The sequence below is a fragment of the Morus notabilis genome, unplaced genomic scaffold (assembly GCF_000414095.1).
Source record: "Morus notabilis unplaced genomic scaffold, ASM41409v2 Scaffold18, whole genome shotgun sequence".
NCBI lineage: Eukaryota > Viridiplantae > Streptophyta > Magnoliopsida > Rosales > Moraceae > Morus > Morus notabilis.
The window spans coordinates 16,892-33,607 of record NW_010358991.1 but is presented as its reverse complement, the minus strand read 5'-3'; the positions used below and the strand labels follow the sequence as shown (position 1 = coordinate 33,607).

The 16,716-nt window shown below is 34.2% G+C and overlaps 3 protein-coding genes and 1 long non-coding RNA gene across 6 annotated transcripts; 2 read left to right on the top strand and 2 right to left on the bottom strand.

Annotated features, from left to right (window-relative positions):
• Positions 1 to 6: 6 nt before the first annotated feature.
• Positions 7 to 960, top strand: LOC112090732. The gene is made up of 3 exons (XR_002901790.1): positions 7 to 147; positions 376 to 517; positions 895 to 960. It is a non-coding gene; the product is annotated as an uncharacterized LOC112090732 (long non-coding RNA).
• A 127-nt stretch (positions 961 to 1,087) lies between these two features.
• On the top strand, positions 1,088 to 2,157 carry LOC21391349 (proteasome assembly chaperone 3). Its single transcript, XM_024162746.1, has 5 exons — positions 1,088 to 1,124; positions 1,218 to 1,284; positions 1,394 to 1,437; positions 1,540 to 1,597; positions 1,692 to 2,157. The coding sequence occupies exons 1-5, from the start codon at positions 1,102 to 1,104 to the stop codon at positions 1,740 to 1,742; spliced, it is 243 nt and encodes an 80-aa protein (XP_024018514.1). The 5' UTR covers positions 1,088 to 1,101; the 3' UTR covers positions 1,743 to 2,157.
• Positions 2,158 to 2,631: 474 nt separating this feature from the next.
• On the bottom strand, positions 2,632 to 4,999 carry LOC21391348 (MADS-box protein CMB2). Of its 3 annotated transcripts, none has more exons than XM_024162749.1 (7): positions 4,612 to 4,999; positions 4,410 to 4,476; positions 4,131 to 4,192; positions 3,933 to 4,032; positions 3,312 to 3,353; positions 3,179 to 3,223; positions 2,632 to 2,997 (listed from the first exon to the last, which is right to left on the bottom strand). In XM_024162749.1, exons 1-7 carry the CDS (start codon positions 4,902 to 4,904, stop codon positions 2,749 to 2,751), a joined length of 858 nt encoding a protein of 285 aa, XP_024018517.1. In that variant the 5' UTR covers positions 4,905 to 4,999; the 3' UTR covers positions 2,632 to 2,748. The 3 variants fall into 3 exon arrangements, with proteins under 3 accessions (XP_024018517.1, XP_024018519.1, XP_024018520.1); XM_024162751.1 differs by having other exon boundaries at positions 2,782 to 3,001; XM_024162752.1 differs by having other exon boundaries at positions 2,782 to 2,992.
• A 9,571-nt stretch (positions 5,000 to 14,570) lies between these two features.
• Positions 14,571 to 16,050, bottom strand: LOC21391347 (serine/threonine-protein kinase UCNL). The gene has a single exon (XM_010093673.2). The coding sequence runs from the start codon at positions 15,993 to 15,995 to the stop codon at positions 14,766 to 14,768; it is 1,230 nt and encodes a 409-aa protein (XP_010091975.1). The 5' UTR covers positions 15,996 to 16,050; the 3' UTR covers positions 14,571 to 14,765.
• Positions 16,051 to 16,716: the final 666 nt, after the last annotated feature.

The window sequence follows — 16,716 nt, the reverse complement described above, 5'->3', positions numbered from 1 at the left end:
GGGTTCCGGTCTTGTTCACTGTTTTTGTTCTTTAAAATATCTATTTCTTCCCATTCAAGAAGTCTCCTTTCTCACTCACTCGCAGCTCCAACGACCAACTACAAGCTACCCCCACCTTCCGTATTTCAGAATCGAAAACAAATTAAGGTGATTCTTCTTTGTATAGCTCATTTCGATTGTTTGTGAGCGGTGATATTCTGGGTTTGTTGGGGTTTTTTTTCCTGAATTTATTTTTATGTCCCAATTCTAACAACTTAGGAGATTTCCAAATTCATCATCTTGAGTATATTTGGAAAATTGATTATCTTGTTCAATTTTGAGGCTTTCAACGCTCAATCTTGGATTCTGATGCTAAAACTTGTCATATATTGTCAGCAAAAAGGAGGGTCATACTCGTATCTGCAAAAGAGGCCAAAAAAAAAAAGTTTCAGCTTCTGCGAAACAAAAAGGAGATATTATGAGCAGCTCGTTGCCACGCTTTCCTGTGCCTCATAAGACGCTCTCTTTGGAAATTAAGGTTTTTTTTTTCCCTCGTCAAATATGTTTATTTGAAGTTGATATATTCAGGAATTTGTCAATAAATAGGATGCTTTATCATCTTCTGATCCTTCTACGTCATATCTTGCATTGCAAAATGTTCTCTTTTTTTAATTAAAAAAAAGCAAAAAGTTTTGGTTATTGAAACTGTAGAGAAGTATGAATGGTTCAAACAACTAGTTTATTTGTATTGGTTTTTAATTCTCATGGCATATGTTTCATAGCAAAGTGGTTTTGGTTTTTAATAAGAAGTTTTGCTGGTCTAAAGTATAGAAAAGAATGAAAAGTTAAAAAACTATTTGATTGTGGCGCGTGTCGGTGTTTCGAAGTCTCAGTGGCATAGATTGTTCTTTGCAGGGGAAAAAGACAGATATTGTCATCTGCAGTTATGATGATCATTTCTTTGTAAGTTCTTGATCCCAGTATCTGTTTGGATTATGGTTGTGGAGTATTCGCTGTTTATACTTAACTTCAATGTTATATGGGTTGCACTCTCTCTCTCTCTCTCTCTCTCTCTCTCTCTGTCTTTCTTTCTTTCAGTTTATAGCAACTCAAATAGGAACTATGGGCACAATACTGCACGCCAGGTCTGTATATTATTCTTACGATGTCTGATTAAAGCTTGACTATACTTAATTGATTGATTTTAGCATCTAAAGGTGGATATATTTCACTTCCAGGAAGGATGAAGGAGTCTTGACCCAACCAACATTCGACGTGTCTGTTATTTTTGGCAAAAGGGACGAAGTAAGCTAGGATCTTGAATTAGTAGTAGTAGTAGTAGTAGTAGTAGTGTTTCAACTTAAAGTTTGATAACTGATTTATGCTTATTTTTAACTTGCTGCAATTGGTGCAGCCAATGCTAGTGGCATGCGCTCGTCAGCTGATAGAGCACATTAGGTAAGTGTCATTTCCAGTTCGACATATTAGATTTAGAGGTATTATATCTTTTTTCCTACATCATATGCTTCATTCCCTGGTTTCATCCAATCATTTTTGCAGTGTGTCCGGTGCTGCCAGGCCGTTAGTCCTCTCTCTTGGCCTGAAAGACCATTCTGCGGTACGAAAACTAACGGAATCTGTTGGAACTAACTTGGTTGGTTAGATATAAAGTAGAACTCCTGTTTCATGATCTTTTTGCTAATTTAATGCAGGAGACACTGAAGGGTATTGTTACTGCCGTGGTCGAGAATCGTCTTTGGTGACATGATGTTGCTTCAATAGTTATTAGAGGTAAACGTTGATGGATTAGCTATTGCTTGTACAAGGACTGCAGAAGAACGCAAAAGGCCTTGTTGGCACTTTCTAGAACCCATTTTGGTTTACGAAGAATTTTAAATTTCTAGAACAGATTTTTCTTGAAGATGAGATCCAAGCCTAAGAAAATGAGACATTGTTGGATATGGTGTGAGATCATAGCATAATCTCTCTACTTTCGATCCAGATGAATGGCATTCTTTCCTTTGTTATCCACAACTCTGTCTTATTAATTAATATATTATTTTCAGCAGAAAAATAATTTTGTGTCCTTTGGCTCATAATTTGAACCACAATTCAAACCCCTTTTGTTAAAGTGTTTTCTCTCACGAAAATTTAAATATCTACTCGAACTTATGAACCAAACAGGCCATTACATATGGATAGTGCCATCATATACAAATGAGTGTGTTTGTATGCGGGTGCGTGAAGTGCTCTTCTTGGATCCTCTGGTGCATTACAAACATCTTCAGAAACAGCAGGGAATGTTCTTGAACCTAGAGTTTCTGGTTGACACACGCTTGGTGCCTCCTTTTCGTGCCCTTCTTTGGGAGATCTCAGCTGAATAGACTGTTTGTATCATCATACCGTTCATTGATACATTCACGATTCGTCTCAAGAGATTTACTGTTTGTATCAATATTTTTTTTACTACTGACATTATAGATACACATTCATTTTTGAGAAATTTCTTCCAAGCTATTATAACGGATTCATAGTACATACATCCATCAAATAAAAGCGTGAAAGGGAACAAATCAAGAAACGAACTGATCATATAAAGCTTAGAGTAAGCAAATGGAATCAGTTTCATCAGCTGGAAACAACATTTGCATCGATAGAGAGATCACTAATTAGTGTCAGCATTTAGCATATACCAAACAATACTAACATGACATAATGCATATTTTGCATCAAGGTTAGAGGGAGTCCAGCGTCTAAGTAGACGACTAATTAGAGTTTAACTAAAAAAGGATGCAACGCTAAGAAAGTTATAGTACACACCACTACTTTACTACTAAATAGAGTACTTAGGAAGAGAGTTGGTCCATTGTGAATGGCATTAGAGCGACAACTCTGGTGATGGTTGTGGTGGCGGAAAGCGGAAAGACTGGATGCCCCATTGGCCGATGTTATCAGATTCATATCCGCCGCCAATGTTTTCCTGATACATTGGCCCGTATGGTGAATCCTCACGCTGTGCAGCCTTCATTATTAGCACATAAAGCAGTAAAAGAAAATGACGATCAATTGAAATTAATATCATGGTCTTGGAAATGTTCAGTAATTTCACATTATAATCAACCCAATAAATTGTTCAAAAACTTAGGGAATTTTTAAAACGAATTGGAATCAAGGTTCGATAACTTAGTAGTATACTTACGATCTCATGGAGAAGACGAAAGTATCTATCCTCCAAGCTTTTTACCTGTGATGAAATGGAGATAATCAAAGGCAGGAGGGTTGAAAACGCAACTAGATCAACCTAAAGTAAAATAATGTAAAAACTTTCTAACCTTCTTCTTGGTTGTATCGGTTTGAGTTTTGATCTTGTGTTTCTGAAAGTATGGGACAAGAAAATCATCTCATATTCTGATAATCAGTTTCAACAAGCAATGACCAAAAAATTATCTCGGATTTAATCTTTAGGTAAAGCCAACTAGGGAGAAAAATCTAAATTTTAAGGATCAACTAGTGAAACAAAACGCTGATAACAAGCGATTCCTATACATCATATCATATTTTACTTGAAAGGCCTTTACATTAGTCAGGTAAGTAAGGATTCTCACATAATAGACTAACACAAAATGATGACTTTAAGCACTTAACTCTATTTGGAACTCAAGAAGCGTGTTACTAAAGAGAATACTACTTGTTTTGTGTACTCGTGTTAAGATATTTTGTTTATAATTTTGAGGATTCATCCAATTATTGCTTTTAATTTCCCACCATGAAAGAAGAAAATAAAATAAAAATAAGTGAGCATGTTAATGGGTTACCTAAGAGAGATTAATTTGCAGATCAATCAACCACATATTCAAAAGGCACAAGTTTCAAATATTCTAGCTCAATAAAATATCGAAAAAAAATGTGATGACCATATATAAGAAACTTTAGTATATAGCACAAGATTCAACCCTTTTCTCACGTATAGCTTCCACTGCAGATGACATACTGTCTTCAAGATCACGCAGCTCAAACCAGTTCAGACCACTCAGATCATAACCCATTCTCTGCCTGTTTAAAAATATATAAAAATAAATAAATAAGCCCATTAACAATTCATTAAAAAAAAAAAAACCACTTTTTTTTAGTGGTCATATGTAATTCATTACCTGATCTCTCTCTTACGTTCGTCGTTCTTCTCTCTGTGTTCCCGTAAGTTTTTTTGCATTTTCTACAGCATATAAATTTGTACGCATGAGTACATCATGACTTCAAAAAATTTGCTTTATTAAAAGAATTAATAATAATTATCCCAAGATTTGATTTTTTTTTTATTTTTAATTTCAGATCCAGAAACAGTGAGAACGGATCCACACACAGACCAGAAAAAAAAAAGCGCCTTAAAAGTTTCAAAAGAGAGATCAATAGACGATCATGATCAGAACAACCTCATAAAGAGTCTTCCACACGTCGATCCCTTTGGCTCTCTGATACCTGTCGAGCATCTCCTTAGTCCTGCAGATTCATCAATCACCAACAACCTCAAGATATCATATCATTAAATATAACGCGTGTGTATATATATGTATCATGTATGTGTATATATATATATATGTAGCTCAAAAAATTAATATTAATTGTTGGACTTACGAGGAACCAGGGGTGCAAAACTCGTGCACTCTGGTGGCGTTGCGAGGGATCATGATGATGGAGACCTTGGCGTCGCAGAGGACGGAGAGCTCGCTAGCTTTCTTGAATATCCCATTTCGTCGTTTCGAATAAGTCACTTGCCTGTTCGTCTGGTTCTCAATCATCTTGCACTGGATCTTTCCTCGTCCCATTTTAATTGGCTTCTTCTGATCATGATCTTGATCATCATGATCATGATCATGATGATCCTCTTCGCCGTGATGTATGAGATCAATGTCGGATTTAAAATCCATTTGTTTTTGCAAGTAATTAGGGTTTGAAGGTGGAGATTTTTTTAGAAAAGGTAAAGAAGAAGGAATCAGGCGAATAATAATAATAATAAGTGGGGTTTCTGATCTGATCTGTTGGACTTGGGAAAAGAAAGTTACGTTGTAGTTTAACCCAGAATGTCTTTAGGCAATATTAATATTGGTGGGGAGTTAGGGCTTTGGGCAGAGTAAATCGTACTTTTGTTTGTGACAGGACGCAAACCGCGATAAGGACATTAAATGAAAAACGTCCTTGTTCTGCGTGCATGTAGTTTTTATGTTTATGTTAATATGCATGTACGTTTAACAATATTTATCATTGATACATGATTATTGTTATTATTAATCTTTATTTAGCGGACGTGTGATTTCTTTTCAATGTATTGAGTTCGGATTTTAGTCTTAAATGATACATCACTAACCAAAAAAAAAAAAAAATGGGCGGAAATTTTTGAAGAATGAAAGTACTAATTAATTAAGTACTAGTTAAGTAACAGGCTGATCATGTGAACAGTCGAATGCAAGCGCGCAACTGAGATTAAGCTTGGTTGGTTTTTTTTGTTTTTGTTTTTTTGTTTTTTTTTTGTTTCCTTAAATGGATACTCTTTTTGACTAATGAAATTCATGACATGACTAATTTGTGACTGTTTTTGACAGAGGAGGCTGCTTAAGCAAAAATGGTTCGTAACCAGATTACTTAAATTGGGCGTAATCGATCGAGTATGTCGAGCTGCCTAACTTCCTTATTATCCTGGGGTGTATACCAAGACACACTATTAGCCACTGAGTTTGACTCTCCTCTCATCTGCAAATGGAGTCAAATGTGTGTTTTTAGATGGGCAAGTTTTAATATAGAAATAGTAAAAAATAGGCTAATATGAAAAGTTTAAAGAAGTATGTAGGCCAACTTTTAGTTATAGAAATTAATAGGCCATAACTTGTTAAGTTATGGTTTATAACGTTATGGACAAACTTGTCAAGTTATGGTGCATAGCCAGACAAGTTATGGACAAAAACCGTGATTTATGGACAATAACTTGTCAAGTTATAGTTATAACAAGTTATGGACAAAACCAGTAATTTGGCATATTTATTAACTTATGTAAACTATTGGCCTATTAATTTTAATTCATCTCAAGTCTTGGCATATTTCCCTCTTTCTCCCTTTTTAATACCTTTTGAAATGGAGTCCCTTTTATTTTTATCTCTTAATATTAACTTATATATTTTTATCTTTTAAGTTAGAACTATTTAAGGAATATAGTTTTTTAAAAGGAATATTTTTAGTAAATCAAGTACTTAAGGAGGGTAAAATCTATAATTTTCTCTTTTTATAATTGGAAAGGGAACTTCAAACATGTTCTTTTTACAGTTCGAGGTGAGTACTTGAGTTGAAAATAAATTTATATAAGAGAAAATATTATAACAAAAAAGTAAAATTTAAATTTTTATGAGAAAAACTACTATAACAAAAAGTTTGAGTTATGATTTGAATTATGGAAAGAATGAGGCCTTCAAGTCTGTTTTGTCTTCTTCTTCTTCTTCTTTTTCTCCCCTTGTTTTGTTTTGTTTCTATAAGGGGGAAAAAAAAAGAAATACCAAATACAAAGTATTATTTATGCCACTACATTAAAAAATAAACAATCATTAACATAAATAATAGGTTTCCACAAAACCTTAACAAACCATGTAATTTTTTTTTTTTTTATAATTTGGATTTTCCTTTTTAAGTTAGACATATAAGGCCTAAGATTTTGTTTTCAATTTATAATTGTTATGTTTTTTTTTTTTTTTTTTTTGGAAAAAGCAGTGCGTAATATATATGAACATACATATATATATATATATATATATAATTATGGAGAGATGTATTGGGCAATCGTCATTCCAATTTTAATATTAACAAGCAAGCATTATCTTATTCATATAACATCATGTTAAGATCATTTTGAAGTAGAACGTTATAACTAATTTTACTAGTTTAGACATGTAATGAACATATTAGTGAGGAAAGAAATGAAACAATGTGATTTGAAGAAAATAAACTACTTTTGTATTTCTTTTTTTGTCCATTGTGATTTTGTAAGTAAGTCTGAGAGTGCAACCTGACAGGGAAGAATGGTTTGCTGCAATACAAGGGTGAGTTTCATGGACCTGAAATAAACAATATCTGGTCTCTCGGGACGGCGACAATAGCAAGAACGGCGTCTAGTCATCCAGATAAAACGACAACAATCGTGAAAAATGAAAATGCATGAGTAAACGTCAAATACTTTGAGAAACGGCATAACATGAAGAAACGACAGCAAACTAATAAACGACAAACTATGAATCAAACAAGAGCTAAAATGATATCATTAGGGAAAAAATTATTACTCTTTTAGAGGGAGAGAATTATTAAACTTATTCTTAAAATGTATAGATTTAGACTTTTATCCCTTATTTTTTATAAATACCTTTTGACTAATATAATTATTTAATTAAAAATATTAATTAATAGTAAGAGGTAAAAATTCAGATTTATACACTTTACGGTATATTTATCTTTTTTTTCCCTTCAAAAAAGATAAGCTTATTAGAAAGGAAAGAGGAGATAAATACCCTCTTAGAATGTATGAGTCTAAATTTTTACTCTTTATTGAAACTACAAAATAGTAAAAAAGACAATTATCAAGAGATGGTGTCACTTGGTGAAACATTAGTAAAGTTAGAGAATCGACGTGGACTCAGAACACAACATGATATCAGAAAACGACGATAAAATGAGAAACAACAGGAAGAGAGACAACGACAGTATGAAAGGAATGTCAATGTATCAAAACGACTTCAACATCAATTGAAAGTGGTGCATTCTGGCGGTTGGGGTTGTTTCAGTACTTAATTATATAAGCCTTGCACCAGTGGAAAATCATATGTCAATGTACCAAAACAACTTTAACATCAATTCATTGTCAATACCTGAGTCGCAGCATCAAGGTCTTACCCACATGAAACGACATCAAACTAAGAAAAATTATAGCACATCGAAACAAGGGCCGAACCGAAAACGGCGTTACGGCCATTACCTTGGATGAAAAAACATGAAAGAAACAACAATCTAACTTTTTTGCTACAGTAAAAAGCTCTTAAAAACAGTCACATTTAGCTTTTTTACTACAGTAAAAAACTCACATAAAATCACATCTAAACTCGAATTAAAAACTTGAATCGGTGAAATGAACGGGACTTAAGAAAGCAACCTTAAGAATACATAAAACGACATCACGACATTAGACGTGTAACAATACAAATAAAGACAACAAAATGTGAGACGACATAATTACTGGGGGAAATGACAGTTTGAGAAAACGACATTGTAGAAGAAACAATCTTGAAAAATGAAAATACCTGGGGAAAAAGAACAAAAAACGAATATAGGACAAATAGTTTTTGAAAGGACACAATCTTATGATACGACATCCACTTAGAATATGATAGCAGTCAGCAGATAAATAAGACGATATCATATTAGAAAAAGACAACAATATACAGAAGTGATAACATAAATGCGACACAGGGCATCATTTTAAAACAGTACCATCATAGTTCTTCTTGCCATTGATTTTTCTATCAGCTGGAATATCGTTTCGTTATGTTGTCGTTTTTATTTTGTCGTCTTCTTTAGAGTTGTTTTCGTTTCCAAATTTGGTGTCGTTTTTATGGGTTGCTTCCATTTCTTCTGGCGCTGCTATTTTCCAATGTTCTCGTCGTTTTTAATTTTATTCTTGTCGTTTGTTCTTCGGTTGTCGAATTCCAAGTTGACATCCTTTCCCAGTTGTGTTTTTGTTTTTTTAATGTGTTTTTTCATTTTATTTATCAATTGGCAGGTAGCAGTTGTTGAATCTGAAATCTAAAGAGAAAGGGATGCTCCTTAAAAAAAAAAAAAGGTTAAGGATTATAACATGGGTGGACAAAAAAACAAAGGGGAAATATGTAGACATAATCAAAAGAAATCAAAAAATGTATACAACTAAACGTACGAAATGAACTAATGTAATTCCTCCAACTTCTTTCTTATGTGTTTCTTATTTCTAGCTAGCTGACATAATTCTTTTAAATTCATTCCAAAGAGAAAAGAAAAGAAAATCTTATATATATATATTGCAACAGCAAAATATTAATATGAAGTTGTCAGTGACCAATTTTAATATAAACCTCAGAATTTGGTCCTTAGTTTTAATTCACGTGAAGATATTTTTTGGAATTCTTATGCCGTTATTTCCTTAACTTTTGCTGAAGATCAGGACAAGCGTGCAAAAAGTTATTTTTAGCAACACATACAATGCTAGCTCATTTATTGGCAACATTATCTATTCAAGGCTCATTCATTCACTATAGTGGGATTTGCCAACTCTTCTTTTTTGCTTCTCTTCCTGGGATATCAGTCGGTACTCAAACAGTAAACAAAATTAAACTACAGGAATTTCTTCCTTTTTGAAAGCCAACAAGTACCGCACTCTATAAAGCAAGACTTAAAAGGCAACTTCTTTAATTTAAACCAACTCAGATGTCCATATTGCCCACATACATAGTGCAGCCTTCCACAATAATATTCAAGGCATATATATATATATATATATATATATATATCTTGCCAGCTAATTCATTGGCAACATTATAGCTTGATACCTGAAATATATATATAAAAATAAATGTACATGGCACTATTATTTCTTGATTTTTTTTTTTTTTTTTGGATTTTATATAAACTGGTTGTAGGGTATGCATATTTGTTCATGCTAGCATATTGCTTTCGACAATTAAATATTTTTTTATGGCAAATTACCCGCAAAGAATGCTAGCCATGAATTACTACATTATTAGGCCACGGGAAGCTTTTATTTATTATGGCCCTAGCTAGCCTCACTTCTTGTGTCGGTGCAAACTGTAATTTTCTTTTTTTTTTTTTAAATAAACACATCTCCATATTTGATGTGACACCTTATATCTAAACAACTACATAAATGATGTCGTCAAACAGAAGCTTTGAAATGCAGAATAAAAATAATTTTAATTTATTGAACAGTAACTTTGATAAACTAAATATATGTATGTACAAAGATCTCTTTCTTTTTATATTAGGAGTTAATTTGGACGAAAATCCCACCACCCGCTATTGGCAGTCGTTATCCTGATTATAATTGGTTGTAGTTCAAAAAGAAGTCCGCGTATAAAAAGGGTTCTGTCTGCTCTTTGATTTGATCAACATGAGATACAACCGCATACATATATATATATATATATATGTATATATAGATGAATTTTAATAAATAATTACGTTTATATGGTGGTTATCGATCTATCACATATAAAAATATGATGATGTGGTGGATTTGTAAATATATATGTATATGTATATGTATATAAACACATACTTGACAAGAAATACAATTCGGTCAAGATTCATGTGTGACATTGTATTCAACATTATGTCTAGATATAGTAGTTATCTAATTCTTGTTTATGATTTGCCTTTGAACCGACCCTAGAAAGTTTGTTCAACCTTAAGAAAGGTTCAAACCTAATTTCATCACTCAAACTCATGATGGTGATGACCGTCAAAAGTTGTTTTGTTGATAAGTTGCTTTATGCTTTCAAACCTACCGTATTAATGTTAACAAAGGAGTAACATATAACATTAACATATTTATCTGAAGCCTAAAAGTTGTTTACTCTCTTTGACTAATCGATAACATTATACATAAGAATAAAGGTGAACCGGCCGGTTTTCTCCAAGAAAACATTGATGTGGAAATATATATTGGTCCAAGTATCGAACGTTTTTCATGTAAAGATGCCACGTTGAACGTCAAAAATTAAGCAAACGGCATCATTACAAATGGAAGGGTTCCAATGCTGGGTCATAGTCAGAAAAGAGAAAGTGATGTGTGTGTGTCTATAATATATACATATAATATATATATATATACATATATATATATAAACTAACGATAAACTGATCATTAGATGTGTAATGGGGCAATGTTTTAAGTATTAATGCTGTAGTTTGAACTTTTAAATTAGTATTCACAAGGCTTTGGATTTAAGTACAAAGATAGAGGTTTCAGTTTCAATGGAAAAAAAAAAAGAAAAAAAAAATGAGGAATATAGCAGTAAACAGTTCCGTACGTGAAAACCAAAGATAAGTTTGATTAGCTTATAAAAAATCAAAATCAAATTGTGGCATTCACATCACACGTGTGCACAAAACTTATTTTCTTTCGTTATCCTTTTTCCTCTTTAGCTAGCCTTCAAAGCATTAAGAACCAAATTTAGAAAGGCGCTAATATATATATATAATTATAGTAATTAGAAATTTCGACATTTTAAAGTTATAATTTGAATTAATTACTGTATTACACGTATATTAGTTTCACACAAGTTCTAAATCAGTCAATTTACTACCCTACATATAATATTTAATTCGACAAAAGAAACCCGTACTAAAAATAATTCAAGACCATTTTCATGAACAACCGACTGTACGTAAAGACATATCACATTCTACCTGCCGGTACTCACATAATTTCCCAGTGAATATATATATATATATATATGGTCATTCGTGGTGGTTTCTCATTCGTTTGAGAGAAAAGATCCAAACTTTGAAGGGAGATATATATATATATATATATATATATATATATGGATACAATAAGGACCACAATAAAAAGGCTCTTCGTTGCCCCATTCACAGGCAACAAAGTCCCGTAGCATCAACTTGTTTGGCTACTAATTATATTGCTAAAAAATGGAAGAAGCCAACCACAGTACACCCGTGGTATAATGACAAGAGTAGTATTTTGTTCGTAGCCCACATGCGGGGTCTGTAAAGAATATGGTCTCACTTGTTGGGGGGGGAAAAAATGCTTTACAACATTAAGCCTTAAATTCTCCGACACATGGAATAATTTCTTCATGTTATTGCCTTCAAGGCATCCAATTCTTGTTTGTTCTTCTCTCGTTAATTTAAGCACCCGATTCTACTATAGTAGGAATGATATATAATTTTCCGTTTGATTTATAGATTTAAGCAATTTAAAATTTTACAAGAGAATGTAGCAAAAAGATTAAGGAGTTGTTTGGTTGGGGGATTTGTACCCCGATTCGAATCATGGTTCGTGGTTCGCTACAATGTTTTCTCTCACAAAAAATACACGTAAATCGAAAATTATTCTAATATCATGATTCTAATCCATGAATCAAACGTCTCCTTAATATATGATTTAAATCTATGAAATAAACGAGTATAATTTCTTTTAATCGGATTAATGTACCTAGGGATTACGAGTCATTATTATCATTTTTTTGGTTAGTGTTGTATAGTGGATTATTGATGTTTCTTGAAATTTTTACCTTCTTCTTTGTCCATTTTCTTATTTGTGTCGTCCCAGAAATCCGTGAAATCTAGGTTGTCGTTTAACGTGATCGTGCTTCTTCTACCCTACAAATTGGAGTTCGTGATATATTGTTACTTATAGGTAACAATATTTTGTCATCTTTACAAACCACGACATACGAGTCTATGCATTCTTTTAGATTGCACTGAATTCAAGCTTCGTACAACAAGAAATTTTCAATCCTACTTTTCCTTACAAGCTTTATTATTATTATTATTATTATTATTATTATTATTTTGTCCCTCAACTACAAACAAGTCGCTCCATCAAATAGTATTTATCATCCATTTGTTTTTGCCCGGGAAAATTCTCAAGTAGTGCTATGTAAAAAACTAAAAAGACAAGCTCTTTTTCATCCACTTCACCGTAAGAGCACTAAGTCTATAGTCTCTCAAAGCTGGTAAGCTTTTCGCTTTTGCACACGAGTGGTCCCTATATTATACCAAAATTATGTCAGTCACGTGCTTCTTCTTTTTTTTTTTTTTTTTTTTGAAAAAAAAATCATTCCAACTTTATAATTATCGAAATTTACTTAAATTGTATACCCTTTTCTGTGAACAAAAAACCCTTTTAACATCATTCTCAAATAGCAAAATATTCCAGTGGGGTTTGGCGCAGGATTGACCTGAAAGATCTTGATTTATTTATGGCCCTAATTCTGCTTTTATTTCTTAAGTTGTATTAATTTTCTGAAGGTTTTTTTTTTTCTTTTTTTTTTGTTGGTGGAAAAGTTATAATCATTACTAGTGTAAACTATAGTGGACAGTAAAGATGAAAGTCATATGAAATGTTTAGTAAAGTAAGAACCGAGCAAATAATCTAAGACTTAAAATCCCGTGATTTCAGAACATTTTGTCCCATAATCATAGTAACCTCTCACCCTTTCTGTGCCGAAGTTTGTAAATTAATGCAACAATCAAAAGTAATCTTTTTAAAAGTAACTTAATTATTTCTTCTTCTTTTTTTTTTTTTAACTTGTTTCATTAACAATTTTGTTTGAATAAAGAATTCCACAACCATCCTAAGCTAGAAGATATAGACTGTGTGAGAATCTTTGTACCAGCTTTCTCCCAAAGATCACCAATATCACATCAATTTTATTTTATGTATTTTCCCTTCAACTAAGAATGTGTGTAACGATTTAAATATATATTTTAAGAAAAATACAAACAACTTGCATGCCTAGATATAGAGAACTAAAAAAGGTTATTTGCCTAAATTTTATCAAAATTATTGTTTGGATTGCTCATCGAGTTTCTAAACCTAGTTACCTACTATATATTCCACCTCAAACTCTTATCACTTTTCACGTGATCACACAACATAGGTGAAATATAACATTCTTATGATGCTTTAAAGTTTAAACAGGAGATTTATCTTAAGATTATATATAATATATAAGTGTGTACATAAATATTATAGAACCATTCTTATGTTAATGAGCAAAGAAAATACGTCAAAAAGTGATAAGATTGCGGAATATAAATCCCAAAGAAGAAGTAATGATCAAAGCCACGAAGTAAATCACGTGTAAAAGCACCAAAAATTTTGGTATCTAATTATTTCGATAATAACGTAACTCATGTAAAACCACCCTTCACGGAACATACACCGTGTTATTGTAATTGTCTTTATTTTATTATTTTTTAAATGGAGTAATCTTTTTTTTTTTTTTTTGGTAACATTAATGATGTAAATTTTTACTTCTTGACCCACCAACACCTTTCCTTTTTTCCTTTTCTCCTTGTAATGTGAATAAACTTGGACACAAATCACTGGAACGCAAAATCTGAGTACTTGATAAATCATTAAGGGGACGTTTGTTTTCTGTATTCGTTCTTGATTTTGAATCATAATTCATGATTTTCTACAGTGTTTTTTTTAACAAAAAACACAAGTAAAATAAAAAAAATTCTGAATTTATGAACTAAACGCTCACTAACACATTCTTTTTCTCCAAGTAAAGATATGTTTTTTTAGTGTTGCCATTCAAATTAACTTCACGTTTAATCGAGACTTTAAACGAGTAAATGGTAAAGACGTATACTTTAGACATTTTGTTGAAAAATGTTATTGGTTAATTGTACGGCAAAGAATTGAGAATCCTCTTGCTTTTCTTTCTTCTATCATTCTAGGTAAAGTAAAAAAAATGAAAAATAGAAGGGAAGATAAATGAATGTTGCCACGTATTACACGCGCCGAACAATGAAAGTGGGAAAGATCTCTACTGTATAAATCTGGGATGAAGATTCTCTGTATATTACAAATCTAATAGTTTATATAAACTAACGCCGTTTTCCAACTTCAATCTTATTTTATGTACACTGAATACGGAGTGAAAAAAATCGAAAATATATATAAGACAAAGAGTAACTACTTCTTACACGCGCCAACTCTCGCACGTGCGTCAGAACCCCGTTAGTCGTTGACAATCGGGTGACGGCGGCATAGACGGCGGTGACCTCAACTTTTGGAAGTAGTCACGAATATCAAAGCCAGCCGCCGTTGACCTCTCCGTTAAATCAGCGTCGTCACGCGACGGAATAAACGGAGGCCGTGAGACCTCCGTGAGTAGGTCCCACCTGACGCCGCGAAAGAAATCGTGTTCCTTGATCTCGCACGCGCCTCGGGAGTAGCCAAGGCGTCTGGTGGGGTCCTTCTCGAGCAACCGTCGGATCAGGTCCGTTAGGGCCGTGGGCTTTCCGATGAACTCGGGCTGTTTCACCAGCACGTTTCGAAACGTCTCCTTCCGATTCTTCCCCTTAAACGGCGTCGTCCCGTACATCATCTCGTACGTCAGAATCCCTAGGGCCCACCAGTCCACCGCGAACTCGTGCCCTTCCCCACGCACCACCTCCGGCGACACGTACTCCTCCGTCCCGACGAACGAGTTTGACCGCTCTCCGTTCGAGAAACTCGTCTTCCGCCGACTCACCGGGCTGACTCGGGCCGATTTCGTTTTCTTCAATCCCGCGCTTGTGTGGTAATCGCCGGCGGTTACGGAGCTGAGCCAGCGCGTGAGGTTCCTCCGATGTTTACGGCGAATTTCTCTCACAGTCGCTGCCGATGCAGACTCGTCCTCCGAGGAAATGACGGTTACAACGGCCGTACGGCGCTTGAGGCTACGGGAGAGGTCGAAGTCGGTGAGAGTCACGTGACCGGAGTGCTGAATGAGGACGTTCTCTGGCTTGAGGTCACGGTAGGCGATCCCCATGGAATGGAGGTGGTCGAGAGCGCAGACGATCTCTGCCAGGTAGAAGCGGATGACGGCTGGGGAGAAGACGCGGTCCGTCTGGTGGTAGCGGAGGGCGTTGAGGTCGCCGCCGGGGCAGTAGGGGACGGCCCAGCCCAGATAGTCTTGGGCCTCGAACGAGCCCAAGAGAGAAGGCAAGAATGGGTGACCGGAAGACAGTCGGGAGAGGACGGTGATCTCCCAGCGCGCGCGGCGTTCGGCGTCGAGCTTGGTGGGGAGACAGGACTTATCGACCACTTTCAGTGCAAATGGATTGCGAGCTGAGGGATCGGCTGTACGGTCGTAGACCAGAAAGACCGTTCCCATGGCTCCTTTTCCGAGGACTTTCAGAGCCTTGAGGTTTTCCAACTCCAACTCCGGCGAGGATGGTATTGCTATGTCCATTTTCTGTTTCCTTTTGGTGCTATATTCTGTATAGAGAGAGAGAGAGAGAGAGAGAGGAGGGAGATAAGAGAGAGATGGGTCTTCGCGTTGGTTTTTGGCTTTTATAGGCTATATAACAGTTTTTCTTTTTCTTTTTTTTTAAAATATTTTTTTGGTGTATTTTTTGGTGAGATAGTGGAGTGGTGACTGGTTAATGATGCATATTTGTTCTTGGTAATAATGTGTATTTGGTATTTTTGTACGAAATGATTATAAAGTTGGGTCTTGGTAATAATGCGTATTTGGTATTGTTCGTACGAAATGATTATTTAGTTTGTCGTTGGTAATTAGAGGGAATAAAGATCCTGATTATCTGGGCTAATTTTTTGTTTAAAAAGCAACTCGGTGATAATTGCGTGCACTATTACCTTTGCGTTTGCTTTCCACTATGGCATTTATCTATTTGCTCCATTGCTTGCCATGTAAGAGCTTCAAAGGATTTTGGAGCCTTGGAGGCATTACATAATATTTTTTTCAGGCTAAACAGAGAGAAACCTTTTTTAACTTGGTGGGGGATTACTCTATCTCAAATATAATCAGAGCTAAATTTACCGCTAGGTTATTTTTGCAATCACATGAAGAGCGTTTTGTATCCTTTGATCTGTTTTTTTCTCACTTTTTTTTTTTTCAGTTAATTGTTTCTGTTTTTTTTTTTTTTTTTTTTTTTTTTTTCTTTTTTTTT